Here is a 24,797-nt window from a genome sequence, read left to right as displayed (position 1 = left end):
CATTTTCAATGCCCTGGCTGAGGGAAGGAGGTTCTCGCCCAAGATTTGACGGTACATGGCCCCGTCCATCGTCCCTTTGATGCGGTGAAGTTGTCCTGTCCCCTTAGCAGAAAAACACCCCCAAAGCATAATGTTTCCACCTCTGTGTTTGACGGTGGGGATGGTGTTCTTGGGGTCATAGGCAGCATTCCTTCTCCTCCAAACACGGCGAGTTGAGTTGATGCCAAAGAGCTCCATTTTGGTCTCATCTAACCACAACACTTTCACCCAGTTCTCCTCTGAATCATTCAGATGTTCATTGGCAAACTTCAGACGGCCCTGTAAATGTGGTTTCTTGAGCAGGAGGACCTTGCGGGCACTGCAGGATTTCAGTTCTTCACGGCGTAGTGTGTTACCAATTGTTTTCTTGGTGACTATGGTCCCAGTTGCCTTGAGATCATTGACAAGATCCTCCCGTGTAGTTCTGGGCTGATTCCTCACCGTTCCCATGATCATTGCAACTCCACGAGGTGAGATCTTGCATGGAGCGCCAGGCCGAGGGAGATTGACAGTTATTTTGTGTTTCTTCCATTTGCGAATAATCGCACCAACTGTTGTCACCTTCTCACCAAGCTGCTTGGCGATGGTCTTGTAGCCCATTCCAGCCTTGTGTAGGTCTACAATCTTGTCCCTGACATCCTTGGAGAGCTCTTTGGTCTTGGTCATGGTGGAGAGTTTGGAATCTGATTGATTGATTGCTTCTGTGGACAGGTGTCTTTTATACAGGTAACAAGCTGAGATTAGGAGCACTCCCTTTAAGAGTGTGCTCCTAATCTCAGCTCGTTACCTGTATAAAAGACACCTGGGAGCCAGAAATCTTTCTGATTGAGAGGGGGTCAAATACTTATTTCCCTCATTAAAATGCAAATCAATTTATAACATTTTTGACGTACATTTTTCTGGAATTTTTTGTTGTTATTCTGTCTCTCACTGTTCAAATAAACCTACCATTAAAATTAGAAACTGATCATTTCTTTGTCAGTGGGCAAACGTACAAAATCAGCAGGGGATCAAATACTTTTTTCCCTCACTGTACATACTGAGATCATGTGACACTTAGATTGTACACAGGTGGACTTTATTTAACTAATTATGTGACTTCTGAAGGTAATTGGTTGCACCAGATCTTATTTAGGGGCATCATAGCAAAGGGGGTGAATACATATGCACACACCACTTTTCCGTTATTTATTTTTTAGAATCTTTTGAAAACAAGTTTTCATTTCACTTCACCAATTTTGACTGTTTTGTGTATGTCCATTACATGAAATCCAAATAAAAATCTATTTAAATTACAGGTTGTAATGCAACAAAATAGGAAAAACGCCAAGGGGGATGAATACTTTTGCAAGGCACTATATGTACTTTGGATGGTGTCCATATTGATTGTGTCCCTGCTTACAAATATCTGGGCATCTGGATAGATGAAAAGCTGTCTTTTAAAAAGCATATTGATGAGTTAAGAAGCTGAGAATAAAAATGGGCTTCTTCTATAGAAATAGGTCCTGCCTCTCGCTAAATAGTAGGAAGCAGTTTATTCAGTCGACGTTCCTATCGGTCCTAGACTTTGGCGACATCATATACAGTTGAAGTCGGAAGTTTACATACACTTAGGTTGGAGTCATTAAAACTCGTTTTTCAACCACTCCACAAATTTCTTGTTAACAAACTATACTTTTGGCAAGTCGGTTAGGACATCTACTTTGTGCATGACACAAGTAATTTACAGACAGATTATTTCACTTATAATTCACTGGATCACAATTCCAGTGGGTCAGAAGTTTACATACACTAAATTGACTGTGCCTTTAAACAGCTTGGAAAATTCCAGAAATTATGTCATGGCTTTAGAAGCTTCTGATAGGCTAATTGACATCATTTGAGTCAATCGGAGGTGTACCTGTGGATGTATTTCAAGGCCTACCTTCAAACTCAGTGCCTCTTTGCTTGACATCATGGGAAAATCAAAAGAAATCAGCTAAGACCTCAGAAAAAAATGGTAGACCTCCACAAGTCTGGTTCATCCTTGGGAGCAATTTCCAAACGCCTTAAGGTACCACGTTCATCTATACAAACAATAGTACGCAAGTATAAACACCATGGGACCACGCAGCCATCATACCGCTCAGGAAGGAGACGCGTTCTGTCTCCTAGAGATGAACCTACTTTGGTGCGAAAAGTGCAAATCAATCCCAGAACAACAGCAAAGGACCTTGTGAAGATGCTGGAGGAAACGGGTACAAAAGTATCTATATCCACAGTAAAACGAGTCCTATATCGACATAACCTGAAAGGCCGCTTAGTAAGGAAGAAGCCACTGCTCTAAAACCGCCATAAAAAACCCAGACTACGGTTTGCAACTGCACATGGGGACAAAGATCGTACTTTTTGGAGAAATGTCCTCTGGTCTGATGAAACAAAAATAGAACTGATGCGCCATAATGACCAGCGTTATGTTTGGAGGAAAAAGGGGGTACCTCGCAAGCCGAAGAACACCATCCCAACTGTGAAGCACGGGGGTGGCAGCATCATGCTGTGGGGGTGCTTTGCTGCAGGAGGGACTGGTGCACTTCACAAAATAGATGGCATCATGAGGAAGGAAAATTATGTGGATATATTGAAGCAACATCTCTGGACATCAGTCAGGAAGTTAAAGGTTGGTCGCAAATGGGACTTCCAAATGGACAATGACCCCAAGCATACTTCCAAAGTTGTGTCAAAATGGCTTAAGGACAACAAAGTCAAGGTATTGGAGTGGCCATCACAAAGCCCTGATCTCAATCCTATAGAAAATGTGTGGGCAGAACTGAAAAAGTGTGTGCGAGCAAGGAGGCCTACAAACCTGACTCAGTTACACCAGCTCTGTCAGGAGGAATGGGCCAAAATTCACCCAACTTATTGTGGGAAGTTTGTGGAAGGCTACCCGAAACGTTTGACCCAAGTTAAACAATTTAAAGGCAATGCTACCAAATACTAATTGAGTGTATGTAAACTTCTGACCCACTGGGAATGTGATGAAAGAAATAAAAGCTGAAAGAAATAATTCTCTCTACAATTATTCTGACACTTCACATTCTGAAAATAAAGTGGTGATCCTAACTGACCTAAGACAGGACATTTTTACTAGGATTAAATGTCAGGAATTGTGAAAAACTGAGTTTAAAACTTCCAACTTCAACTGTATACCGTGTTTTTCTTTCTGGATTTTGTATTTATATGTGTATTTTCTGATTTATGTAATTCAGGACTCTTCTGTAAAATATACTATTGTGTCAGTATGACTCACTGATAAAATAAAGGTTAAATAAAAAAGAAGATGCATGGACTCACTCTGTGCAATAATAGTGTTTAGCATGATTTTTGAATGACTACCTCATCTCTGTACCCCAAACATACAATTATATGTAAGGTCCCGCAGTTGAGCAGTGAATTTCAAACACAGATTCAACCACAAAGACCAGCGAGGTTTTCCAATGTCTCGCAAATGTACAGAATGAAAATATTCCAAAACATCCTGTTTGCAAAAAGTCACTCAAGTAAAACTGCAAAAAATTTAGCAAAGAAATGAACTTCATGTCCTGAATACAAAGTGCTATCTTTGGGGCAAATTCAACACAACACATCACTGAGTACCACTCCATATTTTCAACCATGCTGTATCATGTTATCGGTATGCTTGTCATCGTTTTTTGAGGGGGGATAAAAAGAAATGTAATAGAGCTAAGCACAGGCAAAATCCTAGATGAACAGCTGGTTCAGTCTGCTTTAAAACAGACACTGGAAGACTAATTCACCTTTTCGCAGTACCATAACCTAAAACAAATATACACTGGAGTTGCTTACCAAGACGACATTGAATGTTCCTGAGTGGCCGAGTTACAGTTTTGACTTAAATCGGCTTGAAAATCTATGGCAAGACTTGAAAATGGCTGTCTAGCAATGATCAACAAACAACTTGACAGAGCTTAAAGAATTTTAAAAATAATAATGTGCAAATATTGTACAATCCAGGTGTACAACGCTCTTGGAGACTTACCCAGAAAAACTCAGAACTGTAATCGCTGCTAAAGGTGATTCTAACATGTATTGACTAAGGGGTGTCAATACTTATTTAAATGAGTTTTCTGCATTTCATTTTCAATAAATTTGCAAACATTTCTAAAAACATGTTTTCACTTTGTCATTATGGGGTATTATACAACGGGTGGGTCTAATCCTGAATGCTGATTGGTTAAAACCGCATTCCTGCCGGTGTCTATTCCACAAGTTACCACCAGCTAAATCTATGACGTTAAAATTCCTATTTACTCTGTTCCATCTGACTGTGCAATCCACCGTCTCATCAGCCCAGCCAAGCAATTCATGAACTTGATCTCCACTATTAAAAGCATCTAGACATTATCTCACATTTCTTTTAGACTAATATTTAGTTTTCAACAGCAGAGATTTGTATAAACCTTGCTGTCTGTCTCTCCGACATTTGCAACATTGTTTCAATATTCAAATCTCCAGTTGTCCCATAGCAATGAACGGGTCGGGACGAGACAGAAAGGCAGGCAGCGTTTCTCAGCCAGTCGAAATCATGTATCAGCTGGCATCATTTTTATGGATATATACAAAGAAATGTCATTGAAAAAAGGTACAACGAAACGAAGTGCCCTTGACTTTCAGACCACTTGACTTTTTCCACATTTTGTTACGTTACAGCCTTATTCTAAAATGGATTAAATACAAAACAATTCTCATCAATCTACACACAATACCCAATAATGGCAAAGCGAAAACAGGTTTTTATACATTTTTGCAAATGTATTACAAATAAAAAAACGAAATACCTTATTTACATAAGTATTCAGACCCTTTGCTATGAGACTCGAAATTGAGCTCAGGTGTATCCTGTTTCCATTGATCATCCTTGAGATGTTTCTACAACTTGATTGGAGTCCACCTGGGGTAAATTCAATTGATTGGACATGATTTGGAAAGGCAAACACCTGTCTATATAAGGTCCCACAGCTGACAGTGCATATCAGAGCAAAAACCAAGCTATGAGGTCGAAGGAATTGTCCGTAGAGCTCCGAGACAGGATTGTGTCGAGGCACAGATCTGGGGAAGGGTACCAAAACATTTCTGCAGCATTGAAGTTACCCAAAAACAGAGTGGCCTCCATCATTCTTAAATGGAAGAAGTTTGGAACCACCAAGGCTCTTCCTAGAGCTGGCCGCCCGGCCAAACTGAGCAATCGGGGGAGAAGGGCCTTGGTTAGGGAGGTGACCAAGAACCTAATGGTCACTCTGACAGAGCTCCAGAGTTCCTCTGTGTAGATGGGAGAACCTTCCAGAAGGACAACCATCTCTGCAGCACTCCATCAATCAGGCCTTTATGGTAGTGTGGCCAGACGGAGGCCACTCCTCAGTAAAAGGCACATGTCAGCCCACTTCGAGTTTGCCAAAAGGCCCCTAAAGGACTCTCAGACCATGAGTCAGAAGAAACCAAGATTGAACTCTTTGGCCTGACTGCCAAGCGTCACATTTGGAGGAAACCTGGCACCATGTTTTTCAGCTGCAAGGACTGGGAGACTAGTCAGGATCGAGGGAAAGATGAACGGAGCAAAGTACAGATATATCCTTGATGAAAACCTGCTCAGGACCTCAGACTGGGGTGAAGGTTCACCTTTCAACAGGACAACGGCCCTAAGTACACAGCCAAGACAACACAGGAGTGGCTTCGGGACAAGTCTCTGAATGTCCTTGAGTGGCCCAGCCAGAGCCCAGACTAACATCTCTGGTGAGACCTGAAAATAGCTATACAGCGACGCTTCCCATTCAACCTGACAGAGCTTGAGAGGATATGCAGAGAAGAATGTGAGAAACTCCCCAAATAAAGGTGTGCCAAGCATGTAGCGTCATACCCAAGAAGACTCGAGGCTGTAATTGCTGCCAAAGGTGCTTTAACAAAGTACTGAGTAAAGGGTCTGAATACTTATGTAAATGTAATATTTCTGTTTTTTTTTTATCTTAAAACCTGTTTTTGCTTTGTCATTATAGGGTATTGTGTGTAGATTGATGAGGGGAAAAAACAATTTAAGCAATTTTTGAATAAGGCTGTAACCTAACAAAATGTGGAAAAAGTGAAGGTGTCTGAATACTTTCCGAAGGCACTGTGTGTATGTGTGTGTGTGTGTGTGTGTGTGTGTGTGTGTGTATATATTTAAAAAAAAATTTTTTTTTTTTTTTGGAACTCAGTCCGGCTTTAAACTTGCTCTTGAAAGTTGTAATAGTAGAATGCACAAGATGCAATTTCGACATTGGGTAGTGCATCATCAGTTCCTCTTGTCATGTTAGTCATTGCATACCTTAGAGTTACTTATAACTTGTCAGAAATGGCCAGGTCAACTAGCCCATGTTAGCTAAAAATAAATTAGTTAGGTTTTTTAGCCCATAGATATTGTTGTAATTGTTTAGTCACTCAAATATCACATGAATACACATTAGACATGGCAAAATGTATAGAATTGGAAGAAATGTTGATTTAAAACTGCAACAATTTTTTTTTTGAATTGCAGGAAAAAAACTTTAAACCTGCAAAATTATTTCCACCAACAAAGAGGGGTGTAAACAGTTTGTGTCATGAACAGTGCGTGTGCCCATAGAAATAGACTGCCGAGTGCTCACGCGCGCGCATGGGGGTGCGGGATATTCCCCAATTCTGGAAGGGGGGCCCCCGAGTGAAAACATTTGGGAACCCCTGGCTTTCTGAAAGTCGAGCAACACCATGCCACATAATTTTCCATCATCAATCTCTTTCCTAATTTGGTCAGTTAAAAACAGTAAACATGTATCAGTTGAATGTGACTTTCTAAAACCAGACTGCAAATAATACATTAGACCAGTGTTAGATATGTACTTGTCCATTTTCTCATGGATAATCTTCTCCGGGACTGTGGACAGGACTCCCAGATACTGGCCTGTGGTTACCTTGGTCTACCATACTACCTTTCTTGTGTAGTGGGATAACCATAGCAAGTTACAGGTCATTTGGGACCCTCCCTTGCGCGATAGAGAGATTTATGATATGGGTAATGAAGAGTGAAATATGTTCAGCTGCATCTTTTACAAACCTGGCATGCATATGTGCCAGACCAGTTGCTTTAGAATATTTCAGCTCCCTCCCCTTCCTCTTCCTCCTCTCTCCCACTCCTTCCCTCCCCTCACCTTTCCCCTCCTCTCCTCTGAGCCCCTTCCCACCCTTCCTACCCTTTGACCTGAGCCAGTCTGATGGCTGGTGTGTTAATGTCCCTTCATCCACCTCAACCCACATAAGTAAATCCCCCCCCACCCCAGGGCCTACACTCTTAGAAAAAAGGTGCTATCTAGAACCTTAAAGGTTCTAGAGCCCTTTGAATAACCCTTTTTGGTTGCAGGAAGAACCCTTTTGTTTCCAGGTATAGAACCATTTTGGGTTCCATATAGAACCCTTTCTACACAGGGTTTTGCATGGAACCCAAAAGGTTTATACCTGGAACCAAAAAGGGTTCTCCTATGGGGACAGCTGAATAACCCTTTTGGAACCCTTTTTCTAGGAGTGTACTCCCATTAGGGTATATAGTCAGCTCCAAAAGTTTTGGGACAGTTTTGGCTCTGTACTCCAGCACTTTGGATTTGAAATGATACAACAGACTGTCAGCTTTAATTTGAGGTTATTTTCATCCTTATCGGGTGAAGCTTTTAGAAATTACAGCACTTTTTGTACATTGTTCCCCCATTTTAGGGGACCATAAGTATTGGGACAAATTTACTTATGTGTTTTAAAGTAGTCATAGGTTGAGTATTTGGTCCCATATTCCTAGCATGCAATGATTACATCAATATATTGGCACGGGTGTTGTTAGGCCCGTGCCAATTTATCCTCCCAACACCGGCTTCTCAGGCATTATCACCTTTATACAACGGGTTACCAACATATTCAAATAATGATTTTTTCATTAATTCATACTTTAATTAATTTATTCATACTATTTAATCCTTCCACAGGAAATAGTCCCAACACAAATCTAGGGTTGCTACCCAAGCCGGCTGGTCAGTTCGATTGCCAGAGACGCGATCCAGTCATTCAGTCTTTTTGTTCCGTGTCTATCCCAGTCGCTCGTTCTAAATGTTCCAATGCCATACTGGCTGGCAATGTTCTTATCTCTTGCTTGCTAGCTAGCTAGCCAACTACGGCTAACTTACAGTCACGTCAAAAAGTGCTGCCAGAATATCAGCAAAGTAGCTTCATTTGCATTTGTTTAAGCTGTTTTCTAGTGACATTTATTTGTATACATCCATAACAATGAGCTAATGAGGCGCGATTTTGCCTGGCATAGAAAATGTGCTCACTTGTCAGGACACTGTTGTTCAGATGAGCTAGCCAACAACACAGCTAACACAATCACTTCAAACTGAAGCTGGAAAGACTGCAAACTAGCTGCATTTAGTTTCGTTTTACCGTTATTCAATGACATTTCTTTGCATATCTCCAGAAAAATGATGCCAGCTGATTCATGATTTCGACTGGCTGAGAAACCCTGCCTGTCTGTCTTGTCCCGACACGTTCATGAATATGGGACAGCTGGAGACCGAATTTGAATATTGAAACAATGTTGCAAATGTCGGAGAGGCAGACGGTAAGGTTTATACAAATCTCCGCTGTTGAAAACTAAATGTAAGTCTAAAAGAAATGTGAGAAAATGTCTAGATGCTTTTTATAGTGGAGATCAAGTTTATAAATTGCTTGGTTGGGCTGATGAGACAGTGGATTGCGCAGTCAGATGGAACAGCGTAAATAGGCATTTTAACGTCATAGATTTAGCTGGTGGTAGCTTGTGGAATAGACACTGTCTGGAATGCGGTTTTAACCCACCCGTTGTATAATTGTGCATCTGTAACTTTCTCACTCATCGTTATTCACAATTCATTCAGGACTATCCATAAGCATGGTATCATCCACATTAATGTAGAAGTGTTTAGAAACATATTCTATTCTTAAAGTGGAACTGACAGCGTTTTAACTACTTTGCAGATATGAAACAAACAGACAATCATAGAAAGTATCAAATACAAAACCAACTTCATAAGAGGTTTTAAAAATAAGTTCTATTTGACTCAACATTCCAGGACGTACAGTAAGGCATTGTTTGCAGAATAGATGGATGCAGTTCAATGCATGATTAATATAATTCACCAATACATTTCTTGGTTGTCCAAAAAATATTGCTATCAAGTTGTAAATCACAGCTGGCCTGGTACATTGTTGGCTGCCTCCATTCGGGATGCACTGTTTCAGTTTCAATGACTCAATATTTTGGACAAAAACTGACAAATGTAACTAAGGCTGGGAATGTCAATACAATTAAACTAGCAAGGGCACTGATCACAAGTCAGTCATAACATGGCTAATAGGCTAACGTATTTATTTATGTAGCAAGCTAAAAACACTAAGCCTAACGATAGCTAGCTAGCTGCTAAGAGGATGTCATGTCATTGGAGGAGTGAGTGAGCGACTGACTTTTTCCCCTCATATCATTTTTCGGTGGCTACACAGCTAGAGATGCAGGTGTCATTTGGTTAGCTAGCAAGAAATGTGAATCGCTTTGCTAGCTAGATAGCTAGCTATGCTGAACTTGGAACGACAGTTATCCAGTTAGCATATCGCAAATTCACTCTGGCTATCTACTCCAATTTCAGAGAACTCTCATCTGAGTGTGCCAGAGCGCAGAATAACCGATGAATTTACGAACACACAACACCCGCTGAATATGATTGTGTCAGTAAGTGTAGACAAAAAAAATTATAGTTAGTCACGAACACTCTAGATAACATATAAACAGCCTATCCAGCTCTGCTAGGGTGAGTAAAATGGTCAGAGTGAGGTGTTCTCTCATTAGCTTGGGTGCTTGGTTTGGACAAGCATGCATTGGCAGGCAAGTTGCAGAAGGACGAGCAGGCTACTTACTATTCCCCATCGTTTATCAGTGCAAGGCCAACTAACGAAAAAGGTTTGAGAGGGTTTATCTAATGTTCTTTCGTTAGATTTTAGCTCATCTTGCTCTGGCTAGCATTAGTTGTTGATCTTGTTGTTGTTGATGTGCATATAGGGGAAGATAGACAGACTACCTTTTTAGGGTTGTTTGATCAACAGGACTGTAAAGTTCCCAAATGTAAGCGGACTCCCGTGGTATTTACATATTTGCAGAAATCCATTCAGGTGTATTTTGTGGCTTTTGCCGAATGCGTTCCAATGATCTAAAGTTGTGCTGTTGCAACTGCCTGTAACACACAGTCCCAATTAAAAGTGAATGATGGCAGGCCCGTGTGGCAAATGGCTTGTTTTCATATAGGCCTACTGTAGCTCTGATTGGCTGTGGCACACCGGTCTGCGTAGATTCCTGTCCTGGACGAGACAGATGTTTTTATTAGGTTTTATTTACTGCAGTGTCTATTAATTGTCCAAACGCATGGCTGCTTTCCCACTCTATTTTGCTATAGAATTTCCACAAATGCCTTACTATATGTATACCGAAACAAAAATATAAACGCAACATGCAAAAATGTCAACGAATTTACTGCGTTACAGTTCATATAAGGAATAAATTAATTAGGCCCTAATCTATGGATTTCACATAACTGGGTAGGGGTGCAGCCATGGCCTGGCAATCAGAATGAGTTTTTCCCCACAAAAGGGCTTTATTACAGACAGAAATACTCCTCAGTTTCATCAGTTGTCCGGGTGGCTGGTCTCAGACAATCCCGCAGGTGAAGAAGCCTGATGTGAGGTACTGGGCTGGCATGGTTACACATGGTCTGCGGTTTTGAGGCGGTTGGACGTACTGCCAAATTCTCTAAAACAACTTTGGAGGCGGCTTATGGTAGAGAAATTAACATTCAATTCTCAGGCAACAGCTCTGGTGGACATTCCTGCAGTCAGCATGGCAATTGCATGCTCCCTCAAAACATGAGACATCTGTGGAATTGTGTTGTGTGACAAAACTGCACATTTTAGAATGGCCTTTTATTGTCCCTGGCACAAGGTGCACCTGTGTAATGATCAAGATGTTTAATCAGCATCTTGATATCTTGGCAAAGGAGAAATGCTCACTAACAGGGATGTAAACAAATGTGTGCAAAATTTGAGAGGAATAAGCTTTTTGTGCATATGGAACATTTCTGGGATCTTTTATTTCAGCTCATGAAACATGGTATCAACACTTTACATGTTGCGTTTATATTTTTGTTCAGTATAATTCCCTAACATTCTAAGAATTTATGAAAACGTGAAAATAACCATATCTAAGTGCTTGCTTGTCAGAAAATTTTAAGAAAAAGTGTCATTCTTCATGGGGGTGTATATGGTCAGATATTAATAAGATTTCATGTTGCTAAAATGCTGTCAGTTCCACTTTAAGTGTTTAGAAACATATATTCTATTCTTATTTACAATAAAAATGACACAATACATTATTTACCATTCAATTATATTGTGCATGCTGTGTCTGGGCAACCGAAAGAAAAGCAACTCACAGAATTACATACATTTCGTAATGCTCATTACTAGATGAACCATGGTCCCCCAAAAGTCAACATGTTTGCCGAATTAACAAAATATACGTAGTGCTCCCGGGGAGATGGAGAATCAGCATGAATCTCCCTCTTAATGTCACACTACTAAAGTAGCAGATGCTCATTAGGAACATTGCATCTCTCCTACATCTGTGCTACACATCTGGAAGCATATGTTGCCCTTTACAGGGCTCACACAGAGGCGTTACTATGCTGTCATGTTACACTGAGAACACACACATCATCGTGACAACTACAGTATGTGCGTCATTCTCTGGGAATGGTTTGCTCCTCATTCAGGGTTGGGAAACATGTTTTTCTACATCATATCCATCAAGAAATTTGAAAGCTAGCCTAACTCTATTGATTTGGCTGCGCTGTGATCATCACATCAGTAGAACTGAATGGGCACCACTGCTGAGGTATCTACAGATAGATGTTACATGGTAGTGAACAGGGCTGTCTCCCAGGGCTGTGTGTGTTCATGGCTGTAAGTTTATTCTGCACAGATGTCCTTCTCTATCACCATTTCCCTGACCAGCCAAGCAGAATCCTTTCCCTGGGCTCACCCACAGGCTTGTTCAGGGACCTGTAGGGGCCCGTGACCTCTGCTGCCCTGTGTGCTAAGCACTAATAGGCCCAGTCGGGGGAGAGAAGAGCAGGGGAAAGGGAGGGCTGGAGGGCTGTGACCAGAGGCTGATCTGGATCTCTTACAGATATGTAACAGTGTGACAGGGAGAGACGACTGGTCAGTTTAATGGAGCCTGAACCGAGAGAGGCAGAGGGAGAGCAGGGAAAGAGAGGGAGAGAAATAGAGATGGAAAGGAAACTGAAGCGAGGGAGAGAGAAATAGAGGGTAAAAGAGAGCGAGATAATTTGTATGTGGAAAGAGGGTGAGAGACTGAGAGGGAAAGGAAAAGAGAGGGAACTAGGCAAAAGAGAGAGGGAGGGCTGGTTGCAAGTACAACTACAATTCTCAGCTATCGTAATGACAGAACCTTTATTTATCTGTCCAGAGGGGTTACAATTACAGAGAAGGGCAAGTTCACAGGGTCAAAGTATCTCATTGGACATATCACCATCCTCATCACTGAGGCTATAATGATAACTGAGACTAGCCTTTACACCATATTCAACCATTTACCACTTGACTGGACCACTTACTATCTTAACTGAACCAATCAAACTGCTCGTCAAATGCCTTATTGGATTCAACCAGTAGCATCCTGCTGAGAAAAATCCATATACAGTGAGGGAAAAATGTATTTGATTCCCTGCTGATTTTGTACGTTTGCCCACTGACAAAGACATGATCAGTCTATAATTTTAATGGTAGGTTTATTTGAACAGTGAGAGACAAAATAACAACATTATAAATCGATTTGCATTTTAATGAGGGAAATAAGTATTTGACCCCTCTGCAAAACATGACTAAGTACTTGGTGGAAAAACCCTTGTTGGCAATCACAGAGGTCAGACGTTTCTTGTTGTTGGCCACCAGGTTTGCACACATCTCAGGAGGGATTTTGTTCCACTCCTCTTTGCAGATCTTCTCCAAGTCATTACGGTTTCGAGGCTGACGTTTGGCAACTCGAACCTTCAGCTCCCTCCACAGATATTCTATGGGATTAAGGTCTGGAGACTGGCTAGGCCACTCCAGGACCTTAATGTGCTTCTTCTTAAGCCACTCCTTTGTTGCCTTGGCCGTGTGTTTTGTGTCATTGTCATGCTGGAATACCCATCCACGACCCATTTTCAATGCCCTGGCTGAGGGAAGGAGGTTCTCACCCAAGATTTGACGGTACATGGCCCCGTCCATCGTCCCTTTGATGCGGTGAAGTTGTCCTGTCCCCTTAGCAGAAAAACACCCACAAAGCATAATGTTTCCACCTCCATGTTTGACGGTGGGGATGGTGTTCTTGGGGTCATAGGCAGCATTCCTCCTCCTACAAACACTGCGAGTTGAGTTGATGCCAAAGAGCTTGATTTTGGTCTCATCTGACCACAACACTTTCACCCAGTTCTCCTCTGAATCATTCAAAACTTCAGACGGCCCTGTATATGTGCTTTCTTGAGCAGGGGGACCTTGCGGGCACTGCAGGATGTCAGTCCTTCACGACGTAGTGTGTTACCAATTGCTTTCTTGGTGACTATGGTCCCAGCTGCCTTGAGATCATTGACAAGATCCTCCCGTGTAGTTCTGGGCTGATTCCTCACCGTTCTCATGATCATTGCAACTCCACGAGGTGAGATCTTGCATGGAGCCTCAGGCCGAGGGAGATTGACAGGTCTTTTGTGTTTCTTCCATTTGCGAATAATCACACCAACTGTTGTCATCTTCTCACCAAGCTGCTTGGCGATGGTCTAGTAGCCCATTCCAGCCTTGTGTAGGTCTACAATCTTGTCCTTGACATCCTTGGAGAGCTCTTTGGTCTTGGCCATGGTGGAGAGTTTGGAATCTGATTGATTGATTGATTGCTTCTGTGGACAGGTGTCTTTTGTACAGGTAACAAACTGAGATTAGGAGCACACTTAATCTCAGCTTGTTACCTGTATAAAAGACACCTGGGAGCCAGACATCTTTCTGATTGAGAGGGGGTCAAATACTTATTTCCCTCATTAAAATGCAAATCAATTTATAACATTTTTGACATGCGTTGTTCTGGATTTTGTTGTTGTTATTCTGTCTCTCACTGTTCAAATAAACCTACCATTAAAATTATAGACGGATCATTTCTTTGTCAGTGGGCAAACGTACAAAATCAGCAGGGGATCAAATACTTTTTTCCCTCACTGTATACCCAACTAAATCTTTATACCCAATCCATATACAGTGAGCTCCAAAAGTATTGGGACACGGACACATTTCTTGTTGTTTTGGCTCTGTACACCAGCGCTTTGGATTTGAAATTATACAATGACTATGAGGTTAAAGTGCAGACTGTCAGCTTTAATTTGAAGGTATTTTCATCCATATAGGGTGAACTGTTTTCTTTTACATTGTTTGTTTGTCTACATGGTATGTGAAATATGATACCATATGTGTTGTGTCTGACCCTGATGTCTCCCCCCCTCTCTCTATCTCTCTCTCTCTCTCTCTCTCTCTCTCTCTCTCTCTCTCTCTCTCTCTCTCTCTCTCTCTCTCTCTCTCTCTCTCTCTCTCTCTCCCCCCTCCATTACGTCCCCCCACTGTCTCTCTTACTCTCTCTCCATCTCTTCTCTCTCTCAATTCAATTCAAATAACTTTATTGTAATGCAGATTATGCCAAAGCATTGAGTACAATTGCATAGTCGTCGTATACATTGTTTCTAAACAAGGAATGTTTCTCTCGCTCTCTTTTTCATTTAGGATCTGAAGAAGGTGCTGTCTTTCCCCCCGTACCCTGGGGAGTTTCTGCACCCGGTCGTGTATGCCTGTACGGCCGTCATGTTGCTCTGCCTCTTCGCCTCCATCATCACCTATATCGTGCACCACAGGTAAAAACCCCTGGAGTACTGTGTCTGTGTGTGCGTGTGTGTTTTAGGTCTGTGTTCAAAGGATTTGAAGTGAGTTCTCACCTTTAGTTAACTAACTAAGCTTAGTAAAAACATCACACATCCAGATCATGTATCCATCACAACACACCACCTTTCCTCCATCATGCTTCTGGGCTGTGAATCGGCCGCTGTGGGCCTGCATGAAGCGCTGCAGTCTGTCTGACTCAGACATCTGAAGCGGAGGATTTATGTGGATGTGTGTGTCTCTGTGTGAGTTGGGGGGGATGTGTGTGTGTGTGCATGTGCGTCAAACACTCCCAATAACCCACTACCGCCTGCCTCAAAGAGATGGCTCAATCTGATGTCTATAAGATCCAGACCACCTCTGTCACCTCTCTCCATAGGTCTTTCGATCCCTGAGGGCTGTGCTATCTTTCAGTTCATCTAGTTGTCCTCTACTGTTGATCCAGTGTGGTTTCCAGGCAACCTGGACAGCTTGTTATTTGTTTGGGCCTCATTTTCCCTTTGAGTCTTTAGATCACGAACAACAGAGTTAGTGACTGAAACTGAATGTGATCGATCATTCAGTCCTTTTATAGTTTGACTATGATGAGACTAAAATACCAAAAATAAAGTTATTCAATGTCTCTGAAATGACAGATGAATTAAATTATCCATTTTTGATACTGCTTTTGGTTCTGATGCAAAGTAGATGAATAGATTAGATAGACTGTAATGAAGCATGAAGATGTATGAGCATATTTTAAGGTTGGCATCAGTATGAGGCAACTCTAAGAAAGAGCGAGAAAGAGACATTGACAGGATGAAGGGCTATAGGGATAGAGGGATTATGAAGGCACAGGCAACTGTAGTCTGGGAGGAGTGATGTTGTCGGTGGTTCCATGATTGCAGTCAGGAGACACTGATGTCAGAGGAAACAAGCCGTCGTCTCACAGCTGCAGCAGGAGTACAACACTCCAACCGCTTGCGTCCCTCCATCCCCAATGCCGTGTCTTCCTTACAGTAGAAATGCTCTAAGGGCCACATTCTGAATTGAGGTCCGTGCACGCCAGTCTCCCATTGTCTCCCATCAATTAATGATTTACGTGAAAGTCTGAGTTGTGCAGGCAGATCTCAAATCAGAATAACATCCTAAATATGTAGAAAATAACTTCACTTTCTGACGTAACGTTAGTGTATTCCAAGACAAGGGAGTGTGTAATGTAGCATCACTGAATAGTGACGCTGGTGAGCTTACACAAGGGCTAATTCCACTGGGGCTAAGTTCACCCTTCAAAACGTTCCCTCGGCCAAGGAGAACAAGTAAGGGGTCAGTTTTGCCGCACATGTAGAAGTAATTTCACCGCTTCACTGACTTTCAGAATGTTAGTGTATTTCAAGCAAAGGGAGTGTGTATACTGAATAGCGATGCTGGTGAGCCTATTATCAAGGTCCCATTCCATTCGGACTCCAAGTTCACCTTCAGAACATTCCTTCCCCCTCAGCCAACGAGAACAAGCGGGTGGTCAGTTTAGCCACATGCTCTCCCGGGGGAACGAGGAAGTGTAGCGGTGCCAGGTTAATGCACTTCACCGAGTGAGAGCCCATAGCCCATGAAAAACACTGGGAGGCAGGTAGAGGCTGCAGTGATTTATGGGCCTCTCCTGGAGCCGCCTGGGTGGAGTTCAGCACCTGAACAGCAGCTCTTCCTCTCCTCTCTGGCACATAACACTGTGCACTAACTCAGACACACCTCGTAGGTTATTGCTGCTTTCTCTCTCTCTTGCTCTCTCTCTCTCTCCCTCTCATTCGTTATCTCATTATTTCTCTATTTTTCTTGATCTATCTCTCTCTGTTTGTCTGCCTGTCTCTCTCTTGTTCTTGCTAGTTTTCACTCGTTCTCACTCATTCTCTCTCTCTCCCTGGTCTCTCTCTCTGTCTGTTATCTCACTCTGTGGTCTCGCTCTCTCTCGTTCTCTCTCTGCAAGTTTGTTTCTCACATACAACAGAGGTTCTTTCCTATATGCTTTTTCCCCATGATGTATAATCACACTGGTGAAAATGATGAGGATAATGCTGATTTAGGATACTGGATACAGTGAGGGGAAAAAAGTATTTGATCCCCTGCTGATTTTGTACGTTTGCCCACTGACAAAGAAATTATCAGTCTATAATTTTAATGGTAGGTTTATTTGAACAGTGAGAGACAGAATAACAACAACAAAATCCAGAAAAGCGCATGTCAAAAATGTTATCAATTGATTTGCATTTTAATGAGGGAAATAAGTATTTGACCCCTCTGCAAAACATGATTTAGTACTTGGTGGCAAAACCCTTGTTGGCAATCAAAGAGGTCAGACGTTTCTTGTAGTTGGCCACCAATTTTTGCATACATCTCAGGAAGGATTTTGTCCCACTCCTCTTTGCAGATCTTCTCCAAGTCATTAAGGTTTCGAGGCTGACGTTTGGCAACTCGAACCTTCAGCTCCCTCCACAGATTTTCTATGGGATTAAGGTCTGGAGACTGGCTAGGCCACTCCAGGACCTTAATGTGTTTCTTCTTGAGCCACTCCTTTGTTGCCTTGGCCGTGTGTTTTGTGTCATTGTCATGCTGGAATACCCATCCACGACCCATTTTCAATGCCCTGGCTGAGGGAAGGAGGTTCTCACCCAAGATTTGACGGTACATGGCCCCGTCCATCGTCCCTTTGATGCGGTGAAGTTGTCCTGTCCCCTTAGCAGAAAAACACCCCCAAAGCATAATGTTTCCACCTCCATGTTTGACGGTGGGGATGGTGTTCTTGGGGTCATAGGCAGCATTCCTCCTCCTACAAACACTGCGAGTTGAGTTGATGCCAAAGAGCTTGATTTTGGTCTCATCTGACCACAACACTTTCACCCAGTTCTCCTCTGAATCATTCAAAACTTCAGACGGCCCTGTATATGTGCTTTCTTGAGCAGGGGGACCTTGCGGGCACTGCAGGATGTCAGTCCTTCACGGCGTAGTGTGTTACCAATTGTTTTCTTGGTGACTATGGTCCCAGCTGCCTTGAGATCATTGACAAGATCCTCCCGTGTAGTTCTGGGCTGATTCCTCACCGTTCTCATGATCATTGCAACTCCACGAGGTGAGATCTTGCATGGAGCCCCAGGCCGAGGGAGATTGACAGTTATTTTGTGTTTCTTCCATTTGCGAATAATCACACCAACTGTTGTCACCTTCTCACCAAGCTGCTTGGCAATGGTCTTGTAGCCCATTCCAGCCTTGTGTAGGTCTACAATCTTGTCCCTGACATCCTTGGAGAGTTCTTTGGTCTTGGCCATGGTGGAGAGTTTGGAATCTGATTGATTGATTGCTTCTGTGGACAGGTGTCTTTTATACAGGTAACAAGCTGAGATTAGGAGCACTCCCTTTAATAGTGTGCTCCTAATCTCAGCTCATTACCTGTATAAAAGACACCTGGGAGCCAGAAATCTTTCTGATTGAGAGGGGGTCAAATACTTATTTCCCTCATTTAAAATGCAAATCAATTTATAACATTTTTTACATGCGTTTTTCTGGATTTTTGTTGTTGTTATTCTGTCTCTCACTGTTCAAATAAACTTACCATTAAAATTATAGACTGATCATTTCTTTGTCAGTGGGCAAACGTACAAAATCAGCAGGGGATCAAATACTTTTTTCCCTCACTGTATATTGCAAATAATGCAATAAATGTGACCGGACTTTCACCTCATCTCCTTATTTCTCATTTCACATCCCCCTATTTTCTCTTCATCCCTGATCTGAACGATGAATTGTATGACATGACTGTGCTTTGAAGTCTGTACATTAATTTAATCAAAAGGGATATGTAGATTGTTATTTACAACATTTCATTTGCAAACGATGCAATGCATTTCACCAGATTTACACCTCATCCCCTTGTATCATACTAAATTATCTGAATGATGAACTGGGTATTTTTTAAACTCTCACAATTTCAACATCCTCTGCATCAATGTTTAATACATTCCCCTGATATTCTGTGCTATTCATATGTATTTGACTGACTGCTTATTCTGTGTGGGTTTCTCTTCTTTTGGTAGCACAATCCGCATCAGTCGGAAGGGATGGCACATGCTCCTCAACTTCTGTTTCCACACAGCTCTGACCTTCACTGTGTTCGCCGGAGGCATCAATCGAATCAAATACCCTATCATCTGTCAAGCAGTAAGTGCACTGCCTTTTCATTCCTGCCCTCTCAAAGCTCTCCGAGGGAATTGATTATGAATGTCTATTGAGGTTCGCTGTGGCGGTGGTTGTGAGGCTCTGAGTGCACAGTGTGGTACTCATAGCACTCCTCCTCTCTCTCTCTCTATTGTCCTTCTTTGATGCTCTGATGAATAACATGAATGCTTTAGCTAGCTAGCTGTCTTCCTGTGTGTTATAGCATCGGGTTGTCATAATGGTTGGCCGTACATATGCTGTGATGTTGCCTGTCCCTCCAGGTTTCCCACCCCGGCCCCCAGGGGCTTTTTACCTAGCAGTTTGTTGACCTAATGAGGGTTTTGTTTTGCCGTCGTCTCAGGGGGAGTAGGAGTATGGCTACCGTTACTGCTGTTGCCTACCGGTTGACTCTCTCTGCCTCTGTGGCTGGCACCTCCATCTCTTAGCCTGAGGCTGTGAGCGAGAGAGAGAAAGACAGAGAGAGGACGAGAGAGAACGAGAGATAAAATAGTGAAGGAGAGCGAAAGGGGGAGAGAGAGAGCGGCACAGGCACCAGCCAGCGCTGCGGGATGTGGCTGGTTACGAGGCCTGTATGCCGGTGTGGGTTAGCTAACGAGGAGTGCTTTCTCTATTGCTGGGTGCAGTAATGCTTGGCTCTGAGACATTCTAAAGCAGAAGAGATCAGGGGAGATGTGTCACTGTGAGAGGATCCTGCCATAGATACTGTTTTTAGAAGATAGCCTGGAGGCAGCAAGGGTAGGATAACGTTGGGTTGGCTAATTGGGGCATGTCATGACCTGAGGGGTGTCCTTGAGTCCTTACTTAAATAAAGCAGCTCATTGGAGACTTCAGGTAAGAGATGTTTCAGCTTTTAAATACATCCATAGATGCTTACCTCTTCATCAATCGTTGGCTTAACTGATGCTGAAGTCTTAAGAAAGAGTTAAAATGTCAGGGTTAGCGATAGACTCAATCGTGTCTTGACAAAATAAGGAGTAAGGAGACCAGGCACATTGTTAAGTTTTGGGAGATTGATAGCTAGATGATACTGTAGGTTTTCAAGAGAATTTGATACATCAGTTGGAACATGTCATCCTCCCTCGGCTATCTCTCCTCAGCATGTGGGCATTTAGCTGGCGAGAGATTTATGTTTTTTCTTTCTTTCTACCTTTCAGTTGAGGTTTCAAAGGCTTCCAACTCATCCTCTATGTATATCAACAAGGTTCTTCTTCTCTCTTCAGAACCAGGCAGAGTCACTTGGGAAACTGCTGAGGCTGCTGCCTCTCCCTCCCGCCACAAGTTTAGACATCTTCTTGTTCTAAAACATAAAGTCCACCTCAATATGGAGCTGCACAGATCACTGTAGCTCACTGTATGTTATGGAAGCCAACAGTACCTGGCGTGCTTTGGCTGCCTGTCAGGAGGCTTGGCTTCACACCAGTGACACATCTCGGCCGGTGTAATGGCATAAAACGTGGCACCCCATTGACCCACCTGTTCCCCCGCCGTGTAATGGCGCATTATTACGGCACAATTAGCATATTCCCCATCAGATTCGCTGTCCACATGGATGCATTAGCGACATGTTTACCGAGTGACAAGCAGCCATCTTGCCGAGATGCCACTGCTTGAAAGATGCCTGTAAAGAAACGACTGCAATCGATCAAATCTCCATGCTACTCACACACGTGTAAATATTACCCCTCTCTCAATTTCATCATCGCAGCAGGTGTTTATTCCGCACAGTGCCTCTGGTGCTCCTCACCACTGGCTATTTATCTGATTTAATCATGTTGCCTAATGTCGAAACACTGCATTTTAATGGGTAACAGACTAACTTGATTATTTGGGTCCAGTTTGATTATTTTGGTCCACCCCTCCTCTCATCCCGATGGGTTTGAGGCTGTTCCCCTGTTCCCAGCAGTGGTGGCAGTATCTGGGATGATTACATGGTTGTTCGCTGGAGGAGCTGGCTGTAAGGATATGTGTGATCACACACACTCCACCACCCTCCTCCAACCTCCGCCCCCCCTGCGGATAGATCCCTCTCAGGCCCAGCAGGGAGCCACTTCCCACACGGGAACTGCCACACACCACCTCCTCTGACAGGCAAATTCAAGGAGCACTGGAGCCGACTCTGGAAGCCTCAGTCAGCACTTAAAGCAAATGCAAACCCCCTTCCTCCACCTTTCTCTCTCCACCAATTATATCCCCTGCCCCTCTCCATCTCTCTGTCTCCCCCATACCTCTCTCTCTCTATCTCTCTCATTTCTCTCTGTCTCCTCTCTCGCTCCCTTCCTCTAACCACTGTTAGGGCTGTGATGGTCATGGAATTTTGGATGATGGTAATTGGCCAGCAAAATGACCACAGTCACCGTAATATATATACAGTATCTCACAAAAGTGAGTACACCCCTCACATTTTCGTAAATATTTGAGTATATCTTTTCATGTGACAACACTGAAGAAATGACACTTTGTTACAATGTAAAGTAGTGAGTGTACAGCTTGTATAACAGTGTAAATTTGCTGTCCCCTCAAAATAACTCAACACACAGCCATTAATGTCTAAACCGCTGGCAACAAAAGTGAGTACACCCCTAAGTGAAAATGTCCAAATTGGGCCCAATTAGCCATTTTCCCTCCCCGGTGTCATGTGACTCGTTAGTGTTACAAGGTCTCAGGTGTGAATGGGGAGCAGGTGTGTTACATTTGGTGTCATCGCTCTCACACCCTCTCATACTGGTCACTGGAAGTTCAACATGGCACCTCATGGCAAAGAACTCTCTGAGGATCTGAAAAAAATAATTGTTGCTCTACATAAAGATGGCCTGGGCTATAAGAAGATTGCCAAGACCCTGAAACTAAGCTGCAGCACAGTGGCCAAGACCATACAGTGGTTTAACAGGACAGGTTCCTCTCAGAACAGGCCTCGCCATGGTCGACCAAAGAAGTTGAGTGCACGTGCTCAGCGTCATATCCAGAGGTTGTCTCTGGGAAATAGATGTATGAGTGCTGCCAGCATTGCTGCAGAGGTTGAAGGGGTGGGGGGTCAGCCTGTCAGTGCTCAGAACATACGCTGCACACTGCATCAAATTGGTCTGCATGGCTGTCGTCCCAGAAGGAAGCCTCTTCTAAAGATGATGCACAAGAAATCCCGCAAACAGTTTGCTGAAGACAAGCAGACTAAGGACATGGATTACTGGAACCATGTCCTGTGGTCTGATGAGACCAAGATAAACATATTTGGTTCAGATGGTGTCAAGCGTGTGTGGCGGCAACCAGGTGAGGAGTACAAAGACAAGTGTGTGTTGCCTACAGTCAAGCATGGTGGTGGGAGTGTCATGGTCTGGGGCTGCATGAGTGCTGCCGGCACTGGGTAGCTACAGTTCATTGAGGGAACCATGAATGCCAACGTACTGTGACATACTGAAGCAGAGCATGATCCCCTCCCTTCGGAGACTGGGCCGCAGGGCAGTATTCCAACATGATAACGACCCCAAACACACCTCCAAGACGACCACTGCCTTGCTAAAGAAGCTGAGGGTAAAGGTGATGAACTGGCCAAGCATGTCTCCAGACCTAAACCTTATTGAGCATCTGTGGGGCATCCTCAAACGGAAGGTGGAGGAGTGCAAGGTCTCTAACATCCACCAGCTCCGTGATGTCGTCATGGAGGAGTGGAAGAGGACTCCAGTGGCAACCTGTGAAGCTCTGGTGAACTCCATGCCCAAGAGGGTTAAGGAAGTGCTGGAAAATGATGGTGGCCACACAAAATATTGACACTTTGGGCCCAATTTGGATATTTTCACTTAGGGGTGTACTCACTTTTGTTGCCAGCGGTTTAGACATTAATGGCTGTGTGTTGTGTTATTTTGAGGGGACAGCACATTTACACTGTTATACAAGCTGTACACTCACTACTTTACATTGTAGCAAAGTGTCATTTCTTCAGTGTTGTCACATGAAAAGATATACTCAAATATTTACAAAAATGTGAGGGGTGTACTCACTTTTGTGAGATACTGTGAAAAAAATAATATATATATATATATATATATATTTTTTTTTCCTTCTATCTTCCGCTCCTGGCTGTATGTGCTGCCATAGACATAGAATGAATAGAACAGGCGTCCCCATTCAAGTCAATGATGGCATAATGGTGACCATTGCGAGTGTACCCATTGGTAGGATGTTAGGGGGGTAAAATAAATATAACTTTTTGAGCTGAACTGAGCAAATGAACATAGGCCTTACCATTGCTGAGATATTATAATTTGTGTGTCCGAATTCTGGGTCAAAAGGTTGCGGGAGATAATGCATATGTCAACGGCAATACCTTTTCCAAAAATAGCACCAAAATGACACGGGTGGATTAATGTCCTATCAAAATCACATTTTCAGGGGTTATACAATAATATGAGCATGTGAAAATGAAATAGAATTAAATAAATATACATATGCAATTTTAAATGTATGCACATATTTCATAATTGACAGTCATTGACATTGATATTTTTCCATCTAAGTTATTTATTTTGACCTACTAATGCAATTAGTCACACACATATGCTACTGAACTAACCAGAGGTAATACTTTTAGCGTTTTAGTGTGCTTGTAACAGCAACATTTATGTAATTCGACATGACATACTCATATTATTTTTCTTCTGCCCACCCAAACTCTAAAACCTTTGAGGTAGAGACACCAAACTAACATTACAGACAACTTCAGACTAGATTACCTGAGAAAATACTAGCAATATACGGATACAATGCAATCCAATGGCCAAATTTCCATTAGCAACTCCTCCCACACCTTCTATGCTGGACTCACCAAACCTTTACCCATTCCTTGAGAGAGAGAGAGAGATTTGATGGTTCAAATGTAGACTGTGATGAGAGTTTAAGCTCTGAGCATAATGATCATGGGCTCACATCACCTTAAAGCTAACTTTCACCATAAAAATGCACCTTAATAATAAAGCATTCCATGCATCATCACATTTACAGACTTATGTTAGATAACCTACTATACCTAATGTGATGAGTAGATTAGATAGTCATAATTTAGGCTAATAATATAACTCAATTACTGTTCGAAAAAATACAGTTCAATTTATGGCTGAGCGTGTAGTGGCGTAGAGTAGGCCTAGGATATGGGTCGTTATCAATAAAACGTCACAATAAGGTGCAGAACGTTCAATTTCCGCTAAAACCATTGACAACTGCGTGCCCTTTTCAAGGGATTGTTTAATAAATGTTAACTATTTGGTTGTAATATCATCACCTCTTGAAAAGCATAGTCAGAAATACGCATTTCCGATTATTCCATTCAAAACAACTGCGCACATTTAGCTCATGCCTTTCATGATCATTAAACATCAATTGATGATGTATTTTCAGATACGTGAGGGTAGCCTCATGATATCGCTCAATATTGGCCACCATTAATTGGATATTTGAGTGTTATA

General features: G+C 42.7%; 1 protein-coding gene across 2 annotated transcripts in view; it reads left to right on the top strand.

Annotated features, from left to right (window-relative positions):
* Positions 1-24,797, top strand: part of LOC121569205 (adhesion G protein-coupled receptor A3) — a 273,801-nt gene that overhangs the window by 233,849 nt on the left and 15,155 nt on the right. For both annotated transcript variants that reach the window (XM_041879972.2, XM_041879981.2), the window contains 2 exons: positions 14,986-15,113; positions 19,203-19,326. In XM_041879972.2, coding sequence (XP_041735906.2) covers positions 14,986-15,113; positions 19,203-19,326 — 252 coding nt within the window. The remainder of the gene's footprint in view (positions 1-14,985; positions 15,114-19,202; positions 19,327-24,797) is intronic.

The sequence above is a fragment of the Coregonus clupeaformis genome, chromosome 1 (assembly GCF_020615455.1).
Source record: "Coregonus clupeaformis isolate EN_2021a chromosome 1, ASM2061545v1, whole genome shotgun sequence".
NCBI classification, from domain to species: domain Eukaryota; kingdom Metazoa; phylum Chordata; class Actinopteri; order Salmoniformes; family Salmonidae; genus Coregonus; species Coregonus clupeaformis.
The sequence above is the reverse complement of the archived record's forward strand: the minus strand, read 5'-3'. Positions and strand labels throughout refer to the sequence as shown.